Source organism: Scleropages formosus, chromosome 23, assembly GCF_900964775.1.
Source record: "Scleropages formosus chromosome 23, fSclFor1.1, whole genome shotgun sequence".
NCBI lineage: Eukaryota > Metazoa > Chordata > Actinopteri > Osteoglossiformes > Osteoglossidae > Scleropages > Scleropages formosus.
In genome coordinates, this window is record NC_041828.1 from 98,790 (window position 1) to 117,224 (window position 18,435).

The 18,435-nt window shown below is 46.6% G+C and overlaps 3 protein-coding genes across 4 annotated transcripts; all 3 read left to right on the forward strand.

Annotated features, from left to right (window-relative positions):
* Nucleotides 1-1,687: 1,687 nt before the first annotated feature.
* oscp1a (organic solute carrier partner 1a) lies at nucleotides 1,688-7,025 on the forward strand. Its single transcript, XM_018747800.1, has 11 exons — nucleotides 1,688-1,799; nucleotides 2,435-2,464; nucleotides 2,642-2,796; nucleotides 4,066-4,233; nucleotides 4,532-4,612; nucleotides 4,724-4,827; nucleotides 4,979-5,122; nucleotides 5,258-5,324; nucleotides 5,462-5,601; nucleotides 5,688-5,736; nucleotides 6,903-7,025. The coding sequence occupies exons 1-11, from the start codon at nucleotides 1,688-1,690 to the stop codon at nucleotides 7,023-7,025; spliced, it is 1,173 nt and encodes a 390-aa protein (XP_018603316.1).
* A 3,656-nt stretch (nucleotides 7,026-10,681) lies between these two features.
* Nucleotides 10,682-12,596, forward strand: lsm10 (LSM10, U7 small nuclear RNA associated). The gene is made up of 2 exons (XM_018747844.2): nucleotides 10,682-11,296; nucleotides 11,532-12,596. Exon 2 carries the CDS (start codon nucleotides 11,537-11,539, stop codon nucleotides 11,903-11,905), a length of 369 nt encoding a protein of 122 aa, XP_018603360.1. The 5' UTR covers nucleotides 10,682-11,296; nucleotides 11,532-11,536; the 3' UTR covers nucleotides 11,906-12,596.
* A 3,731-nt stretch (nucleotides 12,597-16,327) lies between these two features.
* On the forward strand, nucleotides 16,328-18,428 carry smim13 (small integral membrane protein 13). 2 transcript variants are annotated; one of them, XM_018747846.2, is made up of 3 exons: nucleotides 16,328-16,423; nucleotides 16,527-16,713; nucleotides 17,754-18,428. In XM_018747846.2, exons 2-3 carry the CDS (start codon nucleotides 16,638-16,640, stop codon nucleotides 17,936-17,938), a joined length of 261 nt encoding a protein of 86 aa, XP_018603362.1. In that variant the 5' UTR covers nucleotides 16,328-16,423; nucleotides 16,527-16,637; the 3' UTR covers nucleotides 17,939-18,428. The 2 variants fall into 2 exon arrangements, with proteins under 2 accessions (XP_018603362.1, XP_018603361.1); XM_018747845.2 differs by having other exon boundaries at nucleotides 16,338-16,713.
* Nucleotides 18,429-18,435: the final 7 nt, after the last annotated feature.

Below are 18,435 nucleotides of genomic sequence, written 5' to 3' on the forward strand. Positions count from 1 at the left end.
AAATTTTTGCTCAAATGTTTTGTTAGAAATTTGTTACAGTAGCTGGCAATGAAAGTACCTCATTGGACATGTATTTGCTAGAAGTTAAATCTAGTTTTGACATTCTGTGTCAAACAAGGTGCCATGTTCCGTTTCCAGAATGAGAGGACGAACCCAAGTGCAGAGCGAACAGGATGTTTATTAAGAGAGATCCAGTAATTATTGTCACAGACAGGAGCAGTTAGCCGAGGTGCAATCGTCGTACTGAGGGAGATCCAGGAGGCGAAGTCGAGATTCAGGCAAAGGTCAAGGAACACAGGAATCCAAACGGGTTAAGAGGTTTCAGGGAGCGAGGAACAGGGAGCAAGGAGCATGAGACAAGGAGCGAGGCGAACAAAGTTCCGCGTCAGTCTTGGTCCTGCCGCAGCCTTTTATGCTTCCATCCAGACCGGGTCCCAGGTGTAGCTCGTTGTATTGGCAGCGTGAGCGTGGCACAAGGAAAATTGACAAGGGTGATAAAACGGATTTAGGAGGCTCTTTTGAACACTTTACCACAACACCTTCTCATTGGATTTGGCAGCCTTAATCTTTACATCTAATGGCTTGTAGACGTCCTCTTATTAAAAAAGAAACTCAATAAGTGTTGCTCGGATTTTTGTGGTATTACAGTATTAGTCGTAATTGCTATTAGTTGTAACTGCTATGCTACAGGGGGTGTGGTGGTGCAGCGGGGTTTGACCAGGTCCTGCTCTCTGGTGGGTCTGGGGTTCTGCTTGGGGTGCCTTGTGACAGACTGGTGTCCTGTCCTGGTTGTGTCCCCTCCTCCTCCAGTCTTACGCCCTGTACTGCCAAGTTAGGCTCCGGCTCACCGCAACCCCACTTGGGATAAGCGGCTTCAGCAAATGTGTCTGTGTCTGTGTATGGGCTATGCTGCCAGTGATGAAAGGACTGCAGCAGCTGGAGTGAAGGACTCACACTTCTGTAGTAGTATCACCATATTACCATAGTACCATGTTACCATACTTCTTCCAGTGTGGCTCACTCACTTTCACCAGCGGTGGAAATGGTTTAATGGTGGGGCAGCTATACTGCAGTGCCTCATGTGTTTTACTTGTATTTTACTCTAGTAAATATCACTTACCCGAACTCATGTACCTAAACAGTGCTGCCATAAAACAGGCATTTCTCCCAAGCCTGAGTCACTGTTGCCCCTGACTGAAAAAAAAAATGGTTATTTTGTGATGAAAATACGCTTACCGGTGTGTTTTTAGTTCAGTGTTAAAGTCCAGATTGAAAGCATTTTGTTGATCTGAAATGCTGTTTTAAGGCTATAGTGTCTTGCCTTCAGTAACATACACTGGGATTGGTTCATCTAAAGAGATTATTGAGGATTACTGGGGATTACCGTGGTGTATCAGAACAAATTCCCTCAAGAACCAGGGACACTGTGATGGAAATACAGTCTGTTCACTTCACACCAATTTATTTCTACTATTGTCAGTACATTCAGATCCATTCCCTAACCGTTCCCAAATGCTTCCTAAATCATTCCTGTCTGTCTTGTAACCATACCTAATTTATCCCCAACCCTTTCTTGAACCCCCCCCACCGTACACTGTCGCTGGTCTCTCCCCTAACAATCCTTGGTCTGTCTTCTAACCCTAACTCTAGTTTGTCCCACATCTGTCCCTAGTTTGTCCTGGTCAACATGTCCATGCGGACTCTTCCTCTCCTTTTCATTAACCTTGGTGGAGAAATGCTCTACATCCTGGACCAGCGCCTTCAAGCCCAGAATGTCCCAACTGAAAAAACCAGCAAAGGTATGTTAGTATGAACTGTAATGCATAAAGTATTGATCTAGTGTCTCTAAGTTCCAACGTTAACTGTTTGCAGTGGTAACTCACTGAAACACTGTAATGCAAGTGATTGCTTTTGGACTGCTGGCTAAGTCTCCTGCCGTCTCTCAGGAAAGGGTCCACCTGAGAACAGGGACCATCCCTCACAGTCCCCAGTGGGAAATCTGAGTTTTTCTAGTTGACAAAACGGGTCTTTTAAAAAATTAACACACCTTTTTTTATTTATCTATGTCTTTGTTTGTTTGTTTAAGTGCTGTCAATTAAATTTAAGTTAAAATTTTAAGTTATTAGCTCTTTTCTCACATGAAGCGAGATCTTTTCATTGTGGAGACACAGTTTACCGCCAGGATTTAACTAAAGTTTCTTCTGCTCTTAACGACATCTCACTTATTATACCTGATGCTGGTTTTTTGTGCTGCTTTACAAATAATCTCTATAATGAGCTAATTTAGCAGATATGAAAATGTTGAAAATGATTATTTTTAACATATTCCCACCACGTTCAAAGAACTGAATATCGGTTGTGAAATTTATGATGACGTGCACATTTTTCTTGTGTGTTTCATGAACAAACTTTTATTTCAAATGCTCCCATGCAGCTGACTGGACTGGGGAAGAAAGAAGACAAGGTACTCTAACCATGTGGGGAAGAACAACCCCGTTCGATGTGAGATGTCTGCAGTTGTCAGTGTCCGAGCCCTGCAATCCATTGTCACTGTGTCCCACGCCTGGCAATTTGCTCTCCTGCCATCTCATTTTCATTCTCTTTTGCTCTCCACCTCTCCTCACCTTCCTCACTCTTTCAGTCATGAATGATATCATCTGCACTTTGTTCAGCAAACCTTTCATGGAGGAGCTCTTTAAGCCCCAGGATATGTACTCCAAGAGAACGCAGCGGGCAGTGCTCATACGGCTCGCCCATTCCTCCATCATGAGGCTGAACCAGGCCAGCATGGACAAGGTACTGACACACTAACCCAGGCCAGTGGACCACATACTGATACACTAAACCAAGCCAGTGGACCAGGTACTGAAACACTAAATTGAACCAACATGAACCAGGTACTGACACACTAAAGGGAGCCAGTGTAGGAGATTTCCCGATATTCTTGGGAAGGGAATATCACAACATGGAGGCACAACAGACGAAAGCCAGATCTCCCACAGAGGGTAGATGAGCTCGAACTATGACTGCAAGGTGCAACTGGACTGACAGAAAGTCCGAGAGGTACAGAGGCACCAAGCTGGTAAAAGCATTGCAGGTTTCCGTGAAAATTATGAATCGACTCGGTACTTTACAGGGCATTAAGTTATTATTGCTGGTATGACACCTCTACATTTGATTTTTGCTCAAATGTTTTGTTACAGGGGGGCGCAGTGGCGCAGTGGGTTGGACCAGGTCCTGCTCTCCAGTGGGACTGGGGTTCGAGTCCTGCTTGGGGTGCCTTGCGATGGACTGGCGTCCCATCCTGGGTGTGTCCCCTCCCCCTCTGGTCTTACGCCCTGTGTTGCCGGGTAGGCTCCGGTTCCCCACGGCCCCGTATGGGACAAGCGATTCCGAAAATGTGTGTGTGTTTTGTTACAAATTTGTTATAAAACATTTGTTACAAACATTTTGTTTTGTTACAGTAGCTGTAAATGATATTGGGCAGGTAGTCCAAATCAGATACTGAAACGGTTAACTCTAATTACCTCCTTAATTAGGCTAATCAATATTATGGGGCAATTATTTTCCAAACCCGTAACTGCACATTTCATGTTTCACAGCAAAGACATGGCGTGAATGTCATGCGGAACTGAGACGTGGGGAAGGCTGGACCCAGGTGCAGGATGTTTAGTTGGCACTGAGGGGTCAGGCAAGTTCTCATCGTTGGGGACGGTCCAAGAGTCGGTCGATCAGCGGTCAGAGTGGGAGCGAAAAGTCGTAGAGGAAGTCAGGGGGTGAAGCGAATGGTTAGAAGCCAGGGAATGAAGAACGGGAACCAGGAACAAAGGATAACGGGACATAGGTGCAAAGGGAGAGGCTTGTCTCGATGAGATTCCGCAAGTATGAAGGGGCTAAGGAGGGTCTATTAAAGCTGAGTGCTCCAATTGTCATCAGGTGCCTGATCGGCGTCAGATGCAATGTGACTTTGTTGAATGTGTCTGAAAGAGCACAGCACACACTAATAAGGTGTTATCGTGTCTAAAGCGAGAAACTGATCTCTTTACATTTAACTTCCATGTGTAGCTCTATGACCTGATGACCATGGCCTTCAAATACCAGGTTCTGCTCTGCCCTCGACCCAGAGACCTGCTGCTTGTGACCTTCAACCACATGGATGCCATTCGAGCGTTTGTGAGCGACACTCCTGCCATCCTGAACCAGGTTGAGGAGACATATCAGCAGCTCATTAAGGTTGGCCCCCCCCGCGGACTGTCTCCACGAGCTACATCGGTGCTCTGGAGCTCAGAGCACTTTGATGGCAGCATGTGAAGCACTGGAGAACAAAGTGGAAGCAATCATGCACAGAAACACAGTGCAAAGAGCAAAAAAAAACAGCGGAAATGCGGACAACATTCTTGTCTGTCCTGCTGGGAAGGGAGCGCAGTGCCGGGTGCCCTCTGTACTCAGTACTTCGTACTCGGGACTATGTACTCAGTTTGCAACATGTGGAGCTTGAAGAGTCCAATTTCCTTGTGTCTGTGTCCTGCAGGTGTACACACCACTGTCAGATGGAGAGTTCCAGCTCCTGAGACAGACGCTGCTCATGTGTTTTCAGGACTTGCAAATCCGGGTAAGTGTTTGCGTGTGTGTCTGTGCGTGTCTGTGTGAGGGCGTGTATGTGACATATCCATCTGTCTGAAAGATGCAGCACCTCGGAGGAACTTGCCTTTGTCCTTTTCAGGTCTCAGCATTTCTGAAAGACAAAGTGCAGACCTGCAGTGGACGCTTTGTTCTGCCCCTGGGGGGCCCTGTCCCCTGTGGCTCAGAGGTCCCGGGACTCATCAGGTACTGCTGACGGGCACAGCCAAGTGGGGGGCTCACATTAGAAAGAGGGGGAAGCACTGACAGTGCTTGTCCAGCTTTTCCAGTTCCACTGGTATGGAACAGTTGATGGACTGTCCAGCTCCTCCTCATGTACTCGTGTCTCCCCCTGCAGGCTCTTTGTCAGGTGTCCAGGGGAGGCGTGTCGTGGGCAGGAGGTGTGTCACCTCTTCCCCAGTGGAGGCGCCTACTGCGGTGCGCTCCCCGAGGGCTCGTTCCACATGTCTGGGGACAGAGTTATCACCCTGGGCACAAATATGTGAGTTCATCTGTTATGCCGGACCACATTTATCACACACAAGTAATGATGACATTTTCATTTTCATACATCCTACCTTTTCAGTGTTTATCCTGACTGAACACTCAACAAGTTTGTCGTATCACCACAATACAGGTACAGCGAGAGTCGACCAGTGCAGACACAAGTGTCAGAGAGCCAAAACTTTGGCCAGCACACAAAGGTAGAATCTGCATGTCGCACTCACACACACACACACACACACACACACACACACACACACACACACACACACACACACTGAACAGTTCTGTTTACAGTGCAGCTGTACCTCCATCAAAGCCCATTCTGGCCCTACAGATGAGCATCGCTCCAAACCTGCTGGCCAAGGAGGAGCTGACGCTGTTGTCCCACCTGTTAGGAAGCCTGGAAAACCAGGACCCTGACAAGACCAGAACTTTTTATCGGGTCAACTTGTTCACCGTGGACATGGAGGAAGAGTATGGAAACTGTGTTGTGTTTGTTGAGCTGAAAAGTACTGCAATCCAGGGAGCTGTAATAACAGCGATCTTACTGTTGCTTTCAGGCAGTTGGAGGAGCTTTCATTCCAAGTCCTGAACATTCAGGCTGCAAAGGTAGGGCAAAAGTGTGGTACCACTGACTCAGCTCAGAGTAAACAGAACTGCATCAACAGATGAAGAGATTTAGATACAGGATTATCAAAGGACAGCTTGTTTGTCTCATACCATCATGTTGCCGGTTCACATCCCTCAAGTAGCTGCCTACAGAAATGACACTGGCTGTCTGCAGCTGGGTGTATCAAGTTTAAGACTCTGGTAACGGTCAACGCAACCTTCAATGGATCTGCTCCACCAACACCTACAGGGCCTGATCATTCGCTAAATGGGTGGACTGCTACGCTCCTCCACTGCTGGCTGCTCGGTGGTCCCACTTATAAGAGGGTTCAAAATCAAAAGGACAAAGGTTTTCGGTTCTAGCTCCAAGGTGGTGGCACAACCCCCCCCACTCAGAACTGCTGAACCTCTCTCAGTGCTCAAGAAGGGTCTCAAAACTACTTCCTTTCAGACTAACTTCTCTCCTGATCTCCTATTGACTGCCTAAACTTGCACTTCATTATCAGTAAATAAAACAATTATACACTCAATCAATCCTATATGCAACTTCTCTAGTAATATATGATGATTTAAACAGTGGCAACAAACTGACTGCATGCACTTCAGAAACTGCACGCCTGTATCTATATCCCTCCATGTGTTGGCAAAATGCACTTTTATTTTCTCTGACTTCTTCTTTGATTTGTAAAGAAATCAAAAAAGTCCGCAAAATCTGCTAAATGACTAAGTGTAGTAAATTAGTAAAAGCACATTCAAACAGCAAATATAATCAAGTGTGTTTCGGATTCACTTGTGTTGCTGTCAGGCTATCAAGAGAAAAATGGCTCTGAAAGAGACAGACTTCAGACCCCTCTTGAATGCCAGGAAGGATTCAGCAGTTGTGAGAGAAAGATAAGATTCGAACCAGGACCCTTCCCATTAAGGGGCAACAGCCCAAAGCACTGCTCGACTGGCTGTATTATTGAAGGTGCTCTTGCGAGGTACACTTGGCTCTGCGTTTTCAGCTTGTTTTCGAGGGTCTGGAGCAATCAGGAGTTGAATGCCAGTCATAAGTGAGGAAGGAAATCATCTCACCAGGGAATCCTCTGCTCTGTCACTGGACGAATTTCTGTTCAAGGCTGAGAGACTTGCGTTATCACTGAGACCAGTGAGTTGTGCTCTTTCAGGATCAACAGGCTGAAGAAGAGTTAGCACGAATCGTGGGGGAGTTCACAGAAAAAGGAGAGCCATCGTCGAGTCCCCGGAGCAAGGGGGATGACCTGCTGACCTTGATGGATGAGCTCCAGTGAGTCTCTGTGTGGAACCAGTGAATACAGGCAGTCCCCGAATTAGAAATGAGTTCCATGTCCTCAGCCTGTCTGTAAATCAGATTTTGATGTAAGTCAGAAGAGTTAGGTACAGTGGGTATCCAACATCAGTTTTCAACTGTTTGTCTTTCAATCTGTTTGTCTGTTTGTCTTAGTATATCGTGTACCTTTCTATGGATAAAAAACATTAAAGAAACACTTCTGGATACACGAAAACGTCTTTAATATAGCAATACAGTAATAATAATTATAATATAATGTAATAATAATAATCAATGTAACTACAGTATTTATAACAGAGAGACATACATCTGCAGATACAACCATTATTCAGCCACTACTCTGGCATTGTACTTGCTTATTTCTGTATCTTATATTTTTTAAAAAATTGGTGGGAGGGTATTGGGATTTGTCTATCCTGTGTTTTATGCACCTACTCGAACGATGAACGTCGGTGCAGCAAGTGGTAGGTAACGAACTAGGTTTGCTTGAGACTTTCATGTCTGCAGCTGTCTCCTTCTCTCAATGTAATGCATAAATTGTACTTTTGCTGAGATGTACGTTGCTCTGGACAAAAGCGTCTGTTAAATGAAAAAATGTAAATGTAAATGTACATACAAAGAGATGATAATAAATGTTAGTACTGTGATGATGAACAGAGAACACGGAGGAGGCTGGACCCAAGTGCAGGATCGTTTATTCAGAATCAGGACTAGAAATGTTCTCGTGGTCGGGCGAATGGTCAGTCGGTCAATTGGCAGATAAACAGAGGCGAGGATCCAAAAATTGTAGTTGACGGACAAGGTGGGCGGTCATTATCAAAGAGACGCAGACGGGACTGGAGAACGATGAGGGACAGGACTTGGAAGAGCAGAGCGAGGTAGGTTTGAGAACGCAGAGGGGCAGTTTGCCTGGAGTAAGATTCCGCACCTGGGAAGAAGTGTCTTTTGTAGCCAAGTGTTCTCTCAGAGAAGGAGACAAAGTGTGTGCGCGCGCACAAAACATTAAATAAACTTTAATGTCCGCTTTTCCAATGTTCGTTGGCGTTTCACCCTTTTCACTTATTTCCTCTTTAGTTTCAAACATGATCGTTTCCCTTTTCTTTGATGCATCACCATCACTTGCATCACATTTACACTTTGGTGCCATGGTTAGGAGGGTAAAAACAAAAAATTAAAGGCAAATACAGTAACAAATGACAGTAACAGGAAAAGAAGGAAGTCTTTGTCCTGCCTTGGGCTCATGCACCCCACCTCCAAGCTGACGAACCGCTGTAGACATGCAGTGTTTTGATGCGCGTTGCAAAGTAGCGCCCGTTTGTTATGAACTACTGTATAACCAGTAGCTCAAATTTTCATAGGCTTAATATGAAGTTTTTATTTCATTGTTATTTAAGGGTAAGAAAAAAATTTACTTCCGCTCAATAACGGAGCGGTTCATAACTACAGGTTGTACGTAAGTCGGACATTTCAAACCCAGGGACTGCCTGTACTTCTCCGGGGGCGGCACTCACAGGTTCTCAATATGCTTTCCATCTGAAGAGAATGAGCTCGATAGGGTAATACTTGCTGCTGCCACTATCTTCCCATCATGTGTTCATAAGTGTCCGGTGTCAGTGCAACTCATTTCCTCGCTTGTGTCCTACTGAAGGATGATGGGCAAGCAGGAATTTGGGTCAAATAGTTCATTCTTACAGAATTCATCCACTATTACCTACCTATTACCCACTTTTTGTGATACTGGAATGAAAAATACATAGATGTGTATTTTTGAAGCACTCAGTTCAGATGCTTGTGGAAACAGACATTAGACATTGTGTCCATGTATTCTGCTCTGTATCTGGAGATTCAACAGGAGAAAATCAGACCATCTGTCCTCAAGCTCATTCATCTTCCTCTGCTATCCGGGGCCGGGTCGCGGGGGCAGCAGTCCGAGCAGAGTCCTCCAGACTTCCCTCTCCCCGCACACCTCCTCCAGTTCCCCTGGGGGAACCCCAAGGCGTTCCCAGGCCAGCCGGGAGACATAGTCTCTCCAATCCATTCTGGGTCTCCCCCGAGGCCCCCTCCCAGTGGGACAAGCCCGGAACACCTCCCCAGGGAGGCGTCCAGGAGGCATCCGGAACAGATGCCCGAACCACCTCAACTGGCTCCTCTCGATGCGGAGGAGCAGCGGCTCTACTCCGAGCTCCTCCCGGGTGACTGAGCTCTTCACCCTATCCCTAAGGGTGCGCCTAGCCACTCTGCGGAGGAAACTCATTTCTGCCGCTTGTATCCGCGGTCTCATTCTTTCGGTCATGATCCAGAGTTCATGACCATAGGTGAGGGTAGGAACGTAGATCGACCGGTAAATTGAGAGCTTCGCCTTACGACTCAGCTCCCTCTTCACCACAACAGACCGGTACAATGACCGCATTATTGCGGACGCCGCACCGATCCGTCTGTCAACCTGCCGCTCCATTTTTCCCTCACTCGTGAACAAGACCCCGAGATACTTAAACTCCTCCACTTGAGGGAGCAACTCCCCCCTAACCTGGAGGGGGCAATCCACGTTTTTCCGACTGAGAACCATGGCCTCGGATTTGGAGGTGCTGATTCTCATCCCCGCCGCTTCGCAATCGGTTGCAAACCTTCCCAGTGCACGCTGCAAATCTTGACTTCATGAAGCCAGTGTCCTCAAGCTGAAGAATATTATTAAATATTATTCCTTTTGTATTGGTTCACTCAAAGTCCATTTTATCTAATACTATATTTTGTTTAAAGATCTGAATAAATGTAGTGCAAAAATGCAGTACTGTGGAAAATAAGCAATTTTTCAGAAAGAATCAAAAACAATAAATTAATGAAACACACTTGTGACTCTGTGTGTGTGTGAGAGAGAGAGAGAATGTGTGCCAAAGAACTGATTATTCTACTGCACATCTTGAGAAATAACATTGATTAACATTTACTCATTTAGCAGCTTTTCTCCAAAAAGCAATATACATCTCAGAGAAAAATACAATGAGGCCAATACATCAACAACACTTTTAAAACTCACCTCTTTGGGACTCACTTCTCTCCTGATCTCATAACTGCTCAATAAACCTGTACATGTTTGTTATGTTAAATAATGTTTAATACCAAGGGGGACGTGGTGGGTCTGGAGTTTTGAGTCCCGCTTGGGGTGCCTTGTGAGGGACTGGCATCACCTCCTGGGTGTGTCCCCTCCCCCTCCAGCCTTGCGCCCTGTGTTGCCGGGTTAGGCTCCAGTTCAGCATGACCCCGCTTGGAACAAAGGGTTATCGACGATGGATGTATCCTTAATAACAATGTGATTCATAATGGAAAAGCCTTTATGCAGTTACTCATGTGATGTACACTGGTTTATACCATGGTACATTTACTCACTTAGAAGATGCTTTTCTCCAAAGTCACTCACACTGGATACTATGTAGTGTCACTAGCCCACACACCTTATTCACCAGGGTAACTTACACAGCTAGAGACACTACTTACAATGGGTCACTCATCCACACATCAGCGGAACACACACACTCGCACGAACCTGAACAGCATGTCTTTGGACTGTGGGAGAAAACCCACACAGACACGGGGAGATCATGCAAACTCCACACAGACTGAGTGGGGATAGAACCCATGTCCTCTCGCACCACCCAGGTGCTGAGAGAGAGCAGCGCTACTCGCTGTGCTGCCATGCCCCATGATACATGAACTGTACTCCAGAATCTTGTGTTTGGATCCAAATCTCTCCTCCTCTTGATGTCATCAACTCTGCAATATACACACTTTTTGGAGAAAAGCTTCTGCTAAATCAATAAATGTAAATGTTAAGAGTTTAAACATTTCTGTTGAGGTTAAGAAGCTGCAGTCATTTGCCAGTTATCGCCACATTTTCGATAAGCTCACACACAGAGACACAGACAAAAACATACACTGTATAACAGTGAACAGTGTGAATGACTCACACCGCTTTTCTCTGAGCTCTTTTCGTTTTTGCCAGTGACTGTCCATCATGCTAGTCTTTCACCAATACCATCGCTGTTCAGATTGTGTGCTCTTCTCACACACACCGAGCACAGGTGGACAGTCACATTGGCTTTAATTAGGTTTTTGTTAATGTTGCGAAAACTAGTCATTTTACAGGTTCCGCGCATCTTCTGTGACGTCATCACAGCGCGCGTCCTCACGGAACCACACGTGGTGCGCGCTCCCGCGATACACTTTTCCATTGGAAGCAGAAGAGCGAGGCCCAAGGTAAAAAAAAAAAAAAAAAAAAAAACGGTTAAATTAAGTGCTTAAAGTGGAAGGCGTGCAGCGAAGTTTAGCGAGCGTCGCCGTAGATCAACGTTCTGCTTAAGAATGGCACAATGCTGTAACTGGAACAGTAATGAATTAATAATAATAATGTCTGATGACGATGATAGAATAATGACTGCGCCTTTTAAGCCTTGGCGAATGGCTGCCTCTGTCGCTCTGTGTGTCCCTTCAGGCCTCATGGAGGTGACGCACTCGATCCGCGAGCGCACCATCGCCGAGAACAGCCTGCTCGTGCTACTGCAGGGCCTGCAGGGCCACGTCACCACGGTGGAGCTGCGCGAGGAGAGCACGGCGCGCGGCCGTTTGCTCAACGTGGACGCCTTCATGAACATCCGCTTGGCTGACGTGGACTTCCGGGACCGGCGGGGACGCCTCCACCGCTTGACCGACCTCTTCGTCACGGGCAGGAACGTTCGCTACGTGCAGATCCCGGAGCAGGTGGACATCATTGACACCATAGAGAGGCAGCTGCGGAAGATCCACCGCGTGCGCAGTTTCGCCAGTGAGCACGGGGGCAGGAGGGAGTTCGCCAAGAAGAAGAGCTGAGGCACTCTCTCTCTCTCTCTCTCTCACGGGAAAGAGAGAGAGAGAGAGACGTTCCGCATGTATAAATTACATTGATTTCTCGTCGCGTGCTCTGCACGCGCTTCTCCTCCAGAAACGCGGGAACTAAAAGAAGTCAGTTGTGGCCGGAGACTCGTCGCTCACCCCGTTTTTGCTTCCTTTTGTAAAAAGACAGCTTGAATGAAATCACGAATAAACTTACGTTCTGTAAATTAAAAAAAATGCGCATAATAAAACAATCGCTGAAAGACAGACTGAAGCTGTAAGAACATTTTTTTCGTGCTTCTCCTCTCTTGATGAAACAAGTTTGACCTTTTCTATTCTTTCTTCACTAAGGTTCCTTTTCATCTAATGGAAGGTTTTGTTTGAAGTGCCGAATAAGCGGTGAAAGTGCAGTAACGTGGGAAAAGAAGGGCAGCTGACGTGTTACATTGTATCGCTGTTGTTACGGTAGAAATCGCTCAGAGTTCATTCATGTTCCTTTGTGTGAATTTTCGCCTAACTGTAATAAAATGTACTCTTTCGGTTAGATTGCATTACACTGTAATAAAATATTGTTTCAGTTAAATGTAGCGCTCCACGTCGTGCGATGCATCCTAAACGCTAACTGCGGTTTTGCCGCACTCGACTCGTGGAAAATATATATATTGTAGCAACACTCATTCTTTTTGTGCCCTGCCTGTTTTCCTTAATATTAATGAAGTACAAGACAAAAAGCTGAGTTTGCTGGGTGTGATTATTAACCGATATTTATCCCACACTTTGTCCAAGAAAACAGTGTCGCATTTTCTTTAAGCTGCTTAGACTTAGAATGACTTAACCTCGGATACAGAGCAGTTCAGGGTGCTAGTACAGTAGAATGTGGGATTCATACTCAAGTCCTTTACTTCTGCTACACTGTCTGCTATCCCAAATGAACTGTCACATCATTTATTTGCCATATATCTGACACTTTTATTCAAAGCAATTTACAGCTGAAATCTCCACAAAGAGGTTGCAGGTTAAGATCAAGGTTATAATATAAATCACTTGAATGAATTCAGGGAGCAGTGAGATGTGCAGAAAGAGCCCACCAACCTCACATTACTGATGTAACAGCAATGGCATGAAAAAAACTTTGATTATTTATGGATTATTTATGATTCCATTGATGTGTTGCATGCCTTTTATCAATCACATGCATCCTGCTCTCGATCACATTTCTGTCTCACATCCCAGGATCTTCTAAAACTTTGGTCATCTTTCCTTAATTTAATCATTTGGCAGATGATTGACCTCTTATTGTAAAGCCATGTGGCACAGTTTAATGGACAATATTTCTGTTCTCACATCATAATGTCCACTAGCAGGTGATATCAAACTGGAACATCAAAATAGAAGTAAATAGTACAGTACAAATGTCACAGGGTAAAATTTCTGCTGTTAATTTCACAAGAAAATCACTTCAGCAATGGAGCCCAAGCTGTTTCCAAATCATTGGCTCAACCTGATCCAGGGCATATTTGAGGAGAAACAGCTGGACACATTGGAAACATTTGACATCTGTGAGGATGATGGTTTTGCCACTGGGTACCCAAAGTCATGGTGGACATGATCTTCATGCAAAGGCTTTGCGCTGATCCTTAGAGCGCTTAGTGTGACCCCTCCTTCATGTGTGCACCACAGAGGGGGCATTCATAATATCAAACATTTGTGTGGTGTGCTTCATATTCACAACTGCATCATGTACACAGTACATTGGACTGGATGACAAGCCTTCAGCTGTATTTCAGTGAAGCAGGGACCGCATGGATGCAGAACATTTTGGTACAGACATTCCACAGTGATAAACTGACAGATAAAGTTCACCTTGTACTTGTGCCATGGATTGAGGTTAAGATGAAGATCTCCTATCCCAGCTTGCCATCTGCCCTGCTGCCCTTTCTGTTTACCAAGGGATTGTGTCAACAAGAGAAGGCAACGATGGGGCTGCATGTTCACTCACACACACTGGTTCTGTATGATAACATCTGCGATATCCATCCATCCATCCATCCGTTTTCAATAACCGTGCAGTGCTGGACACCAAAAGCAGAGGAAAGGCTCCAGGACTGCTTTGACTCCGTAGACTGGGACATGTTCAGAAACTCATCCTCCAATCTGGACGAGTATGCCACAGTTGTGACAGACTTCATCCGCTACTGTGGAAATGTCTGCATACCACATAAAACAGTCCACTCATTCCCCAACCAAAAACCGTGGATAACCGCCGAAATCCGAAATAAGATCCGCATGCGAACTTGCACGTTTCAGTCCAGAGACACGGACGCGTACAAGAAGAGCAAGTACGAGCTTCTCAAAGCCATTGCCAGCGCGAAACGGGAATATAGCAGGAAGGTGGAATCAGAGTTTAACTGCACTCAAGATGCACATAGGCTGTGGCAGGGAATCCAAATATTAACAGATTATAAACCACAAAGGTGGTCATTGACAGGTGCTGCTGCGTCTCTCCCAGAAGAACTGAATGCACTTTATGGCCGCTTGGAGTTTGAGAATGAAGACCTCCCGCTGTGAATCCCCACAGTACAGGATAATGCCAGTCTCACCGTCTCTGGCACAGGTGAGAAAAATTTTTAGCCAACTCAACATCTGCAAAGCTGCTGGACTGGACGGAATTTCAGGGCGAGTTTTAAAAACATGTTGTGACCAACTGGCTACTGTCTTCATGGACATATTTAACACCTCCTTAAAAAGCTCAACTATACCCACTTGTTTCAAAAACACCACCATTTCAAACACCAATCATCCCCATTCCTAAGAAGAACAAAGTGATCTGCCTTAATGACTATCGCCCAGTGGCACTGACCCCCATTGCAATGAAATGCTTTGAGAGGCTGGTGCTGGGACACATCAAGGACACCATCCCAGACACTCTGGACCCACTGCAGTTTGCCTAACGCCACAACAGATCCACTGAAGACATGATATCACACACACTTCACACCATTCTGTCTCACCTGGATAATAAAAACTGCTATGCAAGGCTACTGTTTATAGACTATAGCTCAGTATTTAACACTATCATCCCAACCAAGCTGATCCAGAAACTACTAGGGCTGGGACCGAGTGCCGCATTGTGTAACTGGATCCTGGATTTCCTCACCAACAGACCCCAGCGTGTGCAGATTGGCATTAATACCTCCACCCCACTGATCCTCAACACTGGCACTCCACAGGGAAGCGTCCTGAGCCCAGTGCTATACTCCCTGTTCACACATGACTGTGTGGCCAGTCACAGCTCCAACACCATCATGAAGTTTGCTGAGGATACCACCATTGTGGGTCCGATCACCAACAGCGATGAGACGACCTACAGAGAGGAGGTGAGGCTCCTGGCAGAATGGTGCCAGGACAACAACCTGTCTCTCAATATCAGTAAAACTAAGGAGCTGGTGACTGACTTCAGGAAACAGGATATAGCTCATGCACCCATCTACATAGGAGGGGACATTGTAGAGAGGGTGAACAGCTTCAGATTCCTAGGGGTCACCCTCACTGCCAAACTCACATGGACTGAGCACAGAGCATCAACCATCAAAAAGGCCCATCAATTTCTTCACTTCCTCAGGCGTCTGAAGAAAGCCCGGATGTCCACTACAGTCCTCACCACTTTCTACAGGTGTGCTGTGGAGTCTGTCCTCACAGAGTGTATTACATCCTGGGGTGGCAACTGCTCCACACAGGACAAGAAAGCCCTACAGAGGGTGGGCAAAACAGCTCAGGGAATCATCGGCACGCAGCTACCAGCAGTCCAGGACACTTACACCACATGCTGCCTCAAAGACAATGCGCATCATGAAAGATCATAGTTACCCCACATGGGCACTTTTCTCTTCTCTGCCATCTGCAAAGCAGCTCAGGTCTATTCGAACCCGCACTGCTAGGTACAGGAACAGCTTTTACCCAACTGCTGTAAGAGTATACAACACTAACCAATGTGCTACCTTTAGTGACTAGAGTTGGACTGCTCCACTCAAGCACATTGGTGAATTACACTGTCACTTTAAGCATTCTCATTCTCTGTTCTGAGTTCCCTGACTGTCAACTGGTATTATTGTTGCTGCTGTTGCACTACTCACTGTCATTGTCATTGTTTTGTTTGTGCAGTATTTCTACTGTCTTTGTCCATAGTCTGTGGAGAAGCATTCAAGAAGAATTTCATGATACATGTACATGGTACTTGTATCTATAACAATAAAACTTGAAACTTGAGAACTGGTACACGGCACTTACGCTGTAACTACAATACCCATAAGTCAGCGCAACAGGATGCCTGCGCTCTTTGAATACTGGACGGTGATTTAGCGTTCCATGTACAGCGTAATGCCTTATACTCTAACTACAATACCCAGAAGTCAGCGCAACAGGATGCCTGCGTCCTTTTAACCGTGGACGGTGGATTCATACGATCTTGTGATGTCTGCAAAGTTGTTCTGCAGAACACTTTTATATCTCAAAGATGTAGGTGGATCGTGTGCTTTATTTTAGTCTTCTCATGACAAGTGTGTCTGTAGTCCGTCCGTAGGAACCGCGGCTCTAGCCGTTTGCTTCTAATCTTTTTCAGCCGCGCGCGGCGCGGCGCGGTCCACCACGGAGACAGAGTTACCGAGAAAAGAAAGCGAGGGACCACCAGGCTCGCTCACACACACTGTCGGTGTGTTAAAGGAGCAGGAGGATGTGGCAAAGCCTCGGCCTCACCGTCGTGGTCATCGTGGCCACCCTGCTCTGCGTGCTGCTCTTCATGCTCTTCGGTGAGTGCGCAGCTTTCGGCAGCCTGGGAGGGAGGCTTCAGTCTTACTGTGGTGACGACTAATACTTATACTAGAAAGTAACAAATAGCGCGTGCGACACGACGACGTACCGGCGTCGTACGCGGAAAGGCTGGAGAGAGAGAGAGAGAGAGAAAGATGGGCAGGTAGGAGACAGACAGGTATGGAGGGAGAAAGACATGGAGAGCGACACAGGCAGGTAAGAGGTGTCACACTTAGACAATCATCATATCCTTAACTTTCAAACACATTTTGGAAGGGGAAGCCTGTTGGTAACGGTATTTGTTCATAAATCTAACCATTGAATCATAATCAATATAAGACCACTGCAGGCTGTTGCCCAAGTGCCCAACCAGGTACTTTGCATCATGACCCCCTTCACTTCCTCTCCCTCGCTGAGGGCTGGACACAGTGCTCCCCTGGACCTCCTAACTAGATCACCCTCTCTTAGTTTAAGCAGTATTGACCTGCCGTTTGCACCCAGCTGTCAAGCTGATTACCATTATTTATCTATTGATACAGCTCGACAATTTTACTTGAGCGCTTTAGGGTAAGTACCTTCCTCAAGCCAAGGGTACTACAGCTGGAGGTGGGATTCAACCCTACAGCCTTTGGGTCCAAAGGTAGCAGTGCTGACCACTGTGCTACTAGCTGCCCCAGCAGTGTACTTAAAGTCTGTGGTAAACAGGAAGGGTGCTAAGATGGCCCTTAGAGGGGCCCCCCGGTGCTGCACCGTACTGGGACTGAGACGCAGCCCTTCCGCCCTGCATGTTGGGCCTGCTGCTTTGCAGACGCAAGACCCGGATTTGACTGTCACTTCTGCTGTAATACGCTTGAGCTGGGTACTTAAAAAAAAAGATAGTGGCCGCATCTGTAAAGGCTTTCAGCATCTTCATGTTCTTTGGTGAGTATAAAGTACGAGTAATGCTCAGCTAAAGGGACTTGATCTCACCGCGGTACTCATTGAGTCCATCCTCATTGAGTTTTACCCATGGACCTGTCCTCCTGTCGTTGTTCCGCAGGCTGGTATGTGGTCTGGCAGCTCTTCCTGTCCAAGTTCAAGTTCCTGCGCGAGCTGGTGGGTGACACCAGCCCCCAGCAGGCTGATGCCGAGCTGCCACGCTCTGGGGCCGAGAGACCCCCCACCCCTCGGCATCGGGCCAAGGCACCCCGGCAGAGAATCGTCTCACCACAAGATGCCAGCTAGAGCTGTCTGCTTCCTCAGCAAGGGCTGTCTACACACGTCCCTCCGATGAGCACCAGAGACGGCATCGAAGCCGGGCCCTTTGCTTCCCTGTGCTTTACGTGTGTTGTGCGTTTGACACAGCCACTTGCACGTCCCGTCACCCCCACTGGGTCTCTCGTGTCATGTCACGTGTAAAAGCGTAGCTCACCATAGTCTCGAACCAGGCACCTGACTGTAAGAAGCAACGAAGACCTAAATGAGCAACTGAGAGCTTCCATGATTTCAGATTCATTTTCATTGCTCTCCCTAGTTTTTGGCACATCGGCCGGCCACCAGAGGGCACTACTCAGAGGGGCGCTGCCATCAGGGACCACGTGTGGATGTAGGACCCTACGTTGTAAGGGGCCCTCGTGTTGCCAAGCTCTTCAGTATAGAACAAATCGGTTGACATGTGGCTGCTTTTTAAGTTTTTCATTTACTCCATGTGGCTGTCTTAATAAAAGTGTTTTGTAAACAAG

Coding starts and splice junctions, on each gene's coding strand:
- lsm10 (XM_018747844.2), top strand. CDS start 11,537: ATGGAGGTGACGCACTCGATCCGCGAGCGCACCATCGCCGAGAACAGC.
- oscp1a (XM_018747800.1), top strand. CDS start 1,688: ATGTCCATGCGGACTCTTCCTCTCCTTTTCATTAACCTTGGTGGAGAA. Junction 2,797..4,065: donor ACCAGGCCAGCATGGACAAG/GTACTGACACAC, acceptor TTCCATGTGTAG/CTCTATGACCTGATGACCAT. Junction 5,325..5,461: donor ACTTTGGCCAGCACACAAAG/GTAGAATCTGCA, acceptor CTGGCCCTACAG/ATGAGCATCGCTCCAAACCT.
- smim13 (XM_018747846.2), top strand. CDS start 16,638: ATGTGGCAAAGCCTCGGCCTCACCGTCGTGGTCATCGTGGCCACCCTG. Junction 16,714..17,753: donor GCTGCTCTTCATGCTCTTCG/GTGAGTGCGCAG, acceptor GTTGTTCCGCAG/GCTGGTATGTGGTCTGGCAG.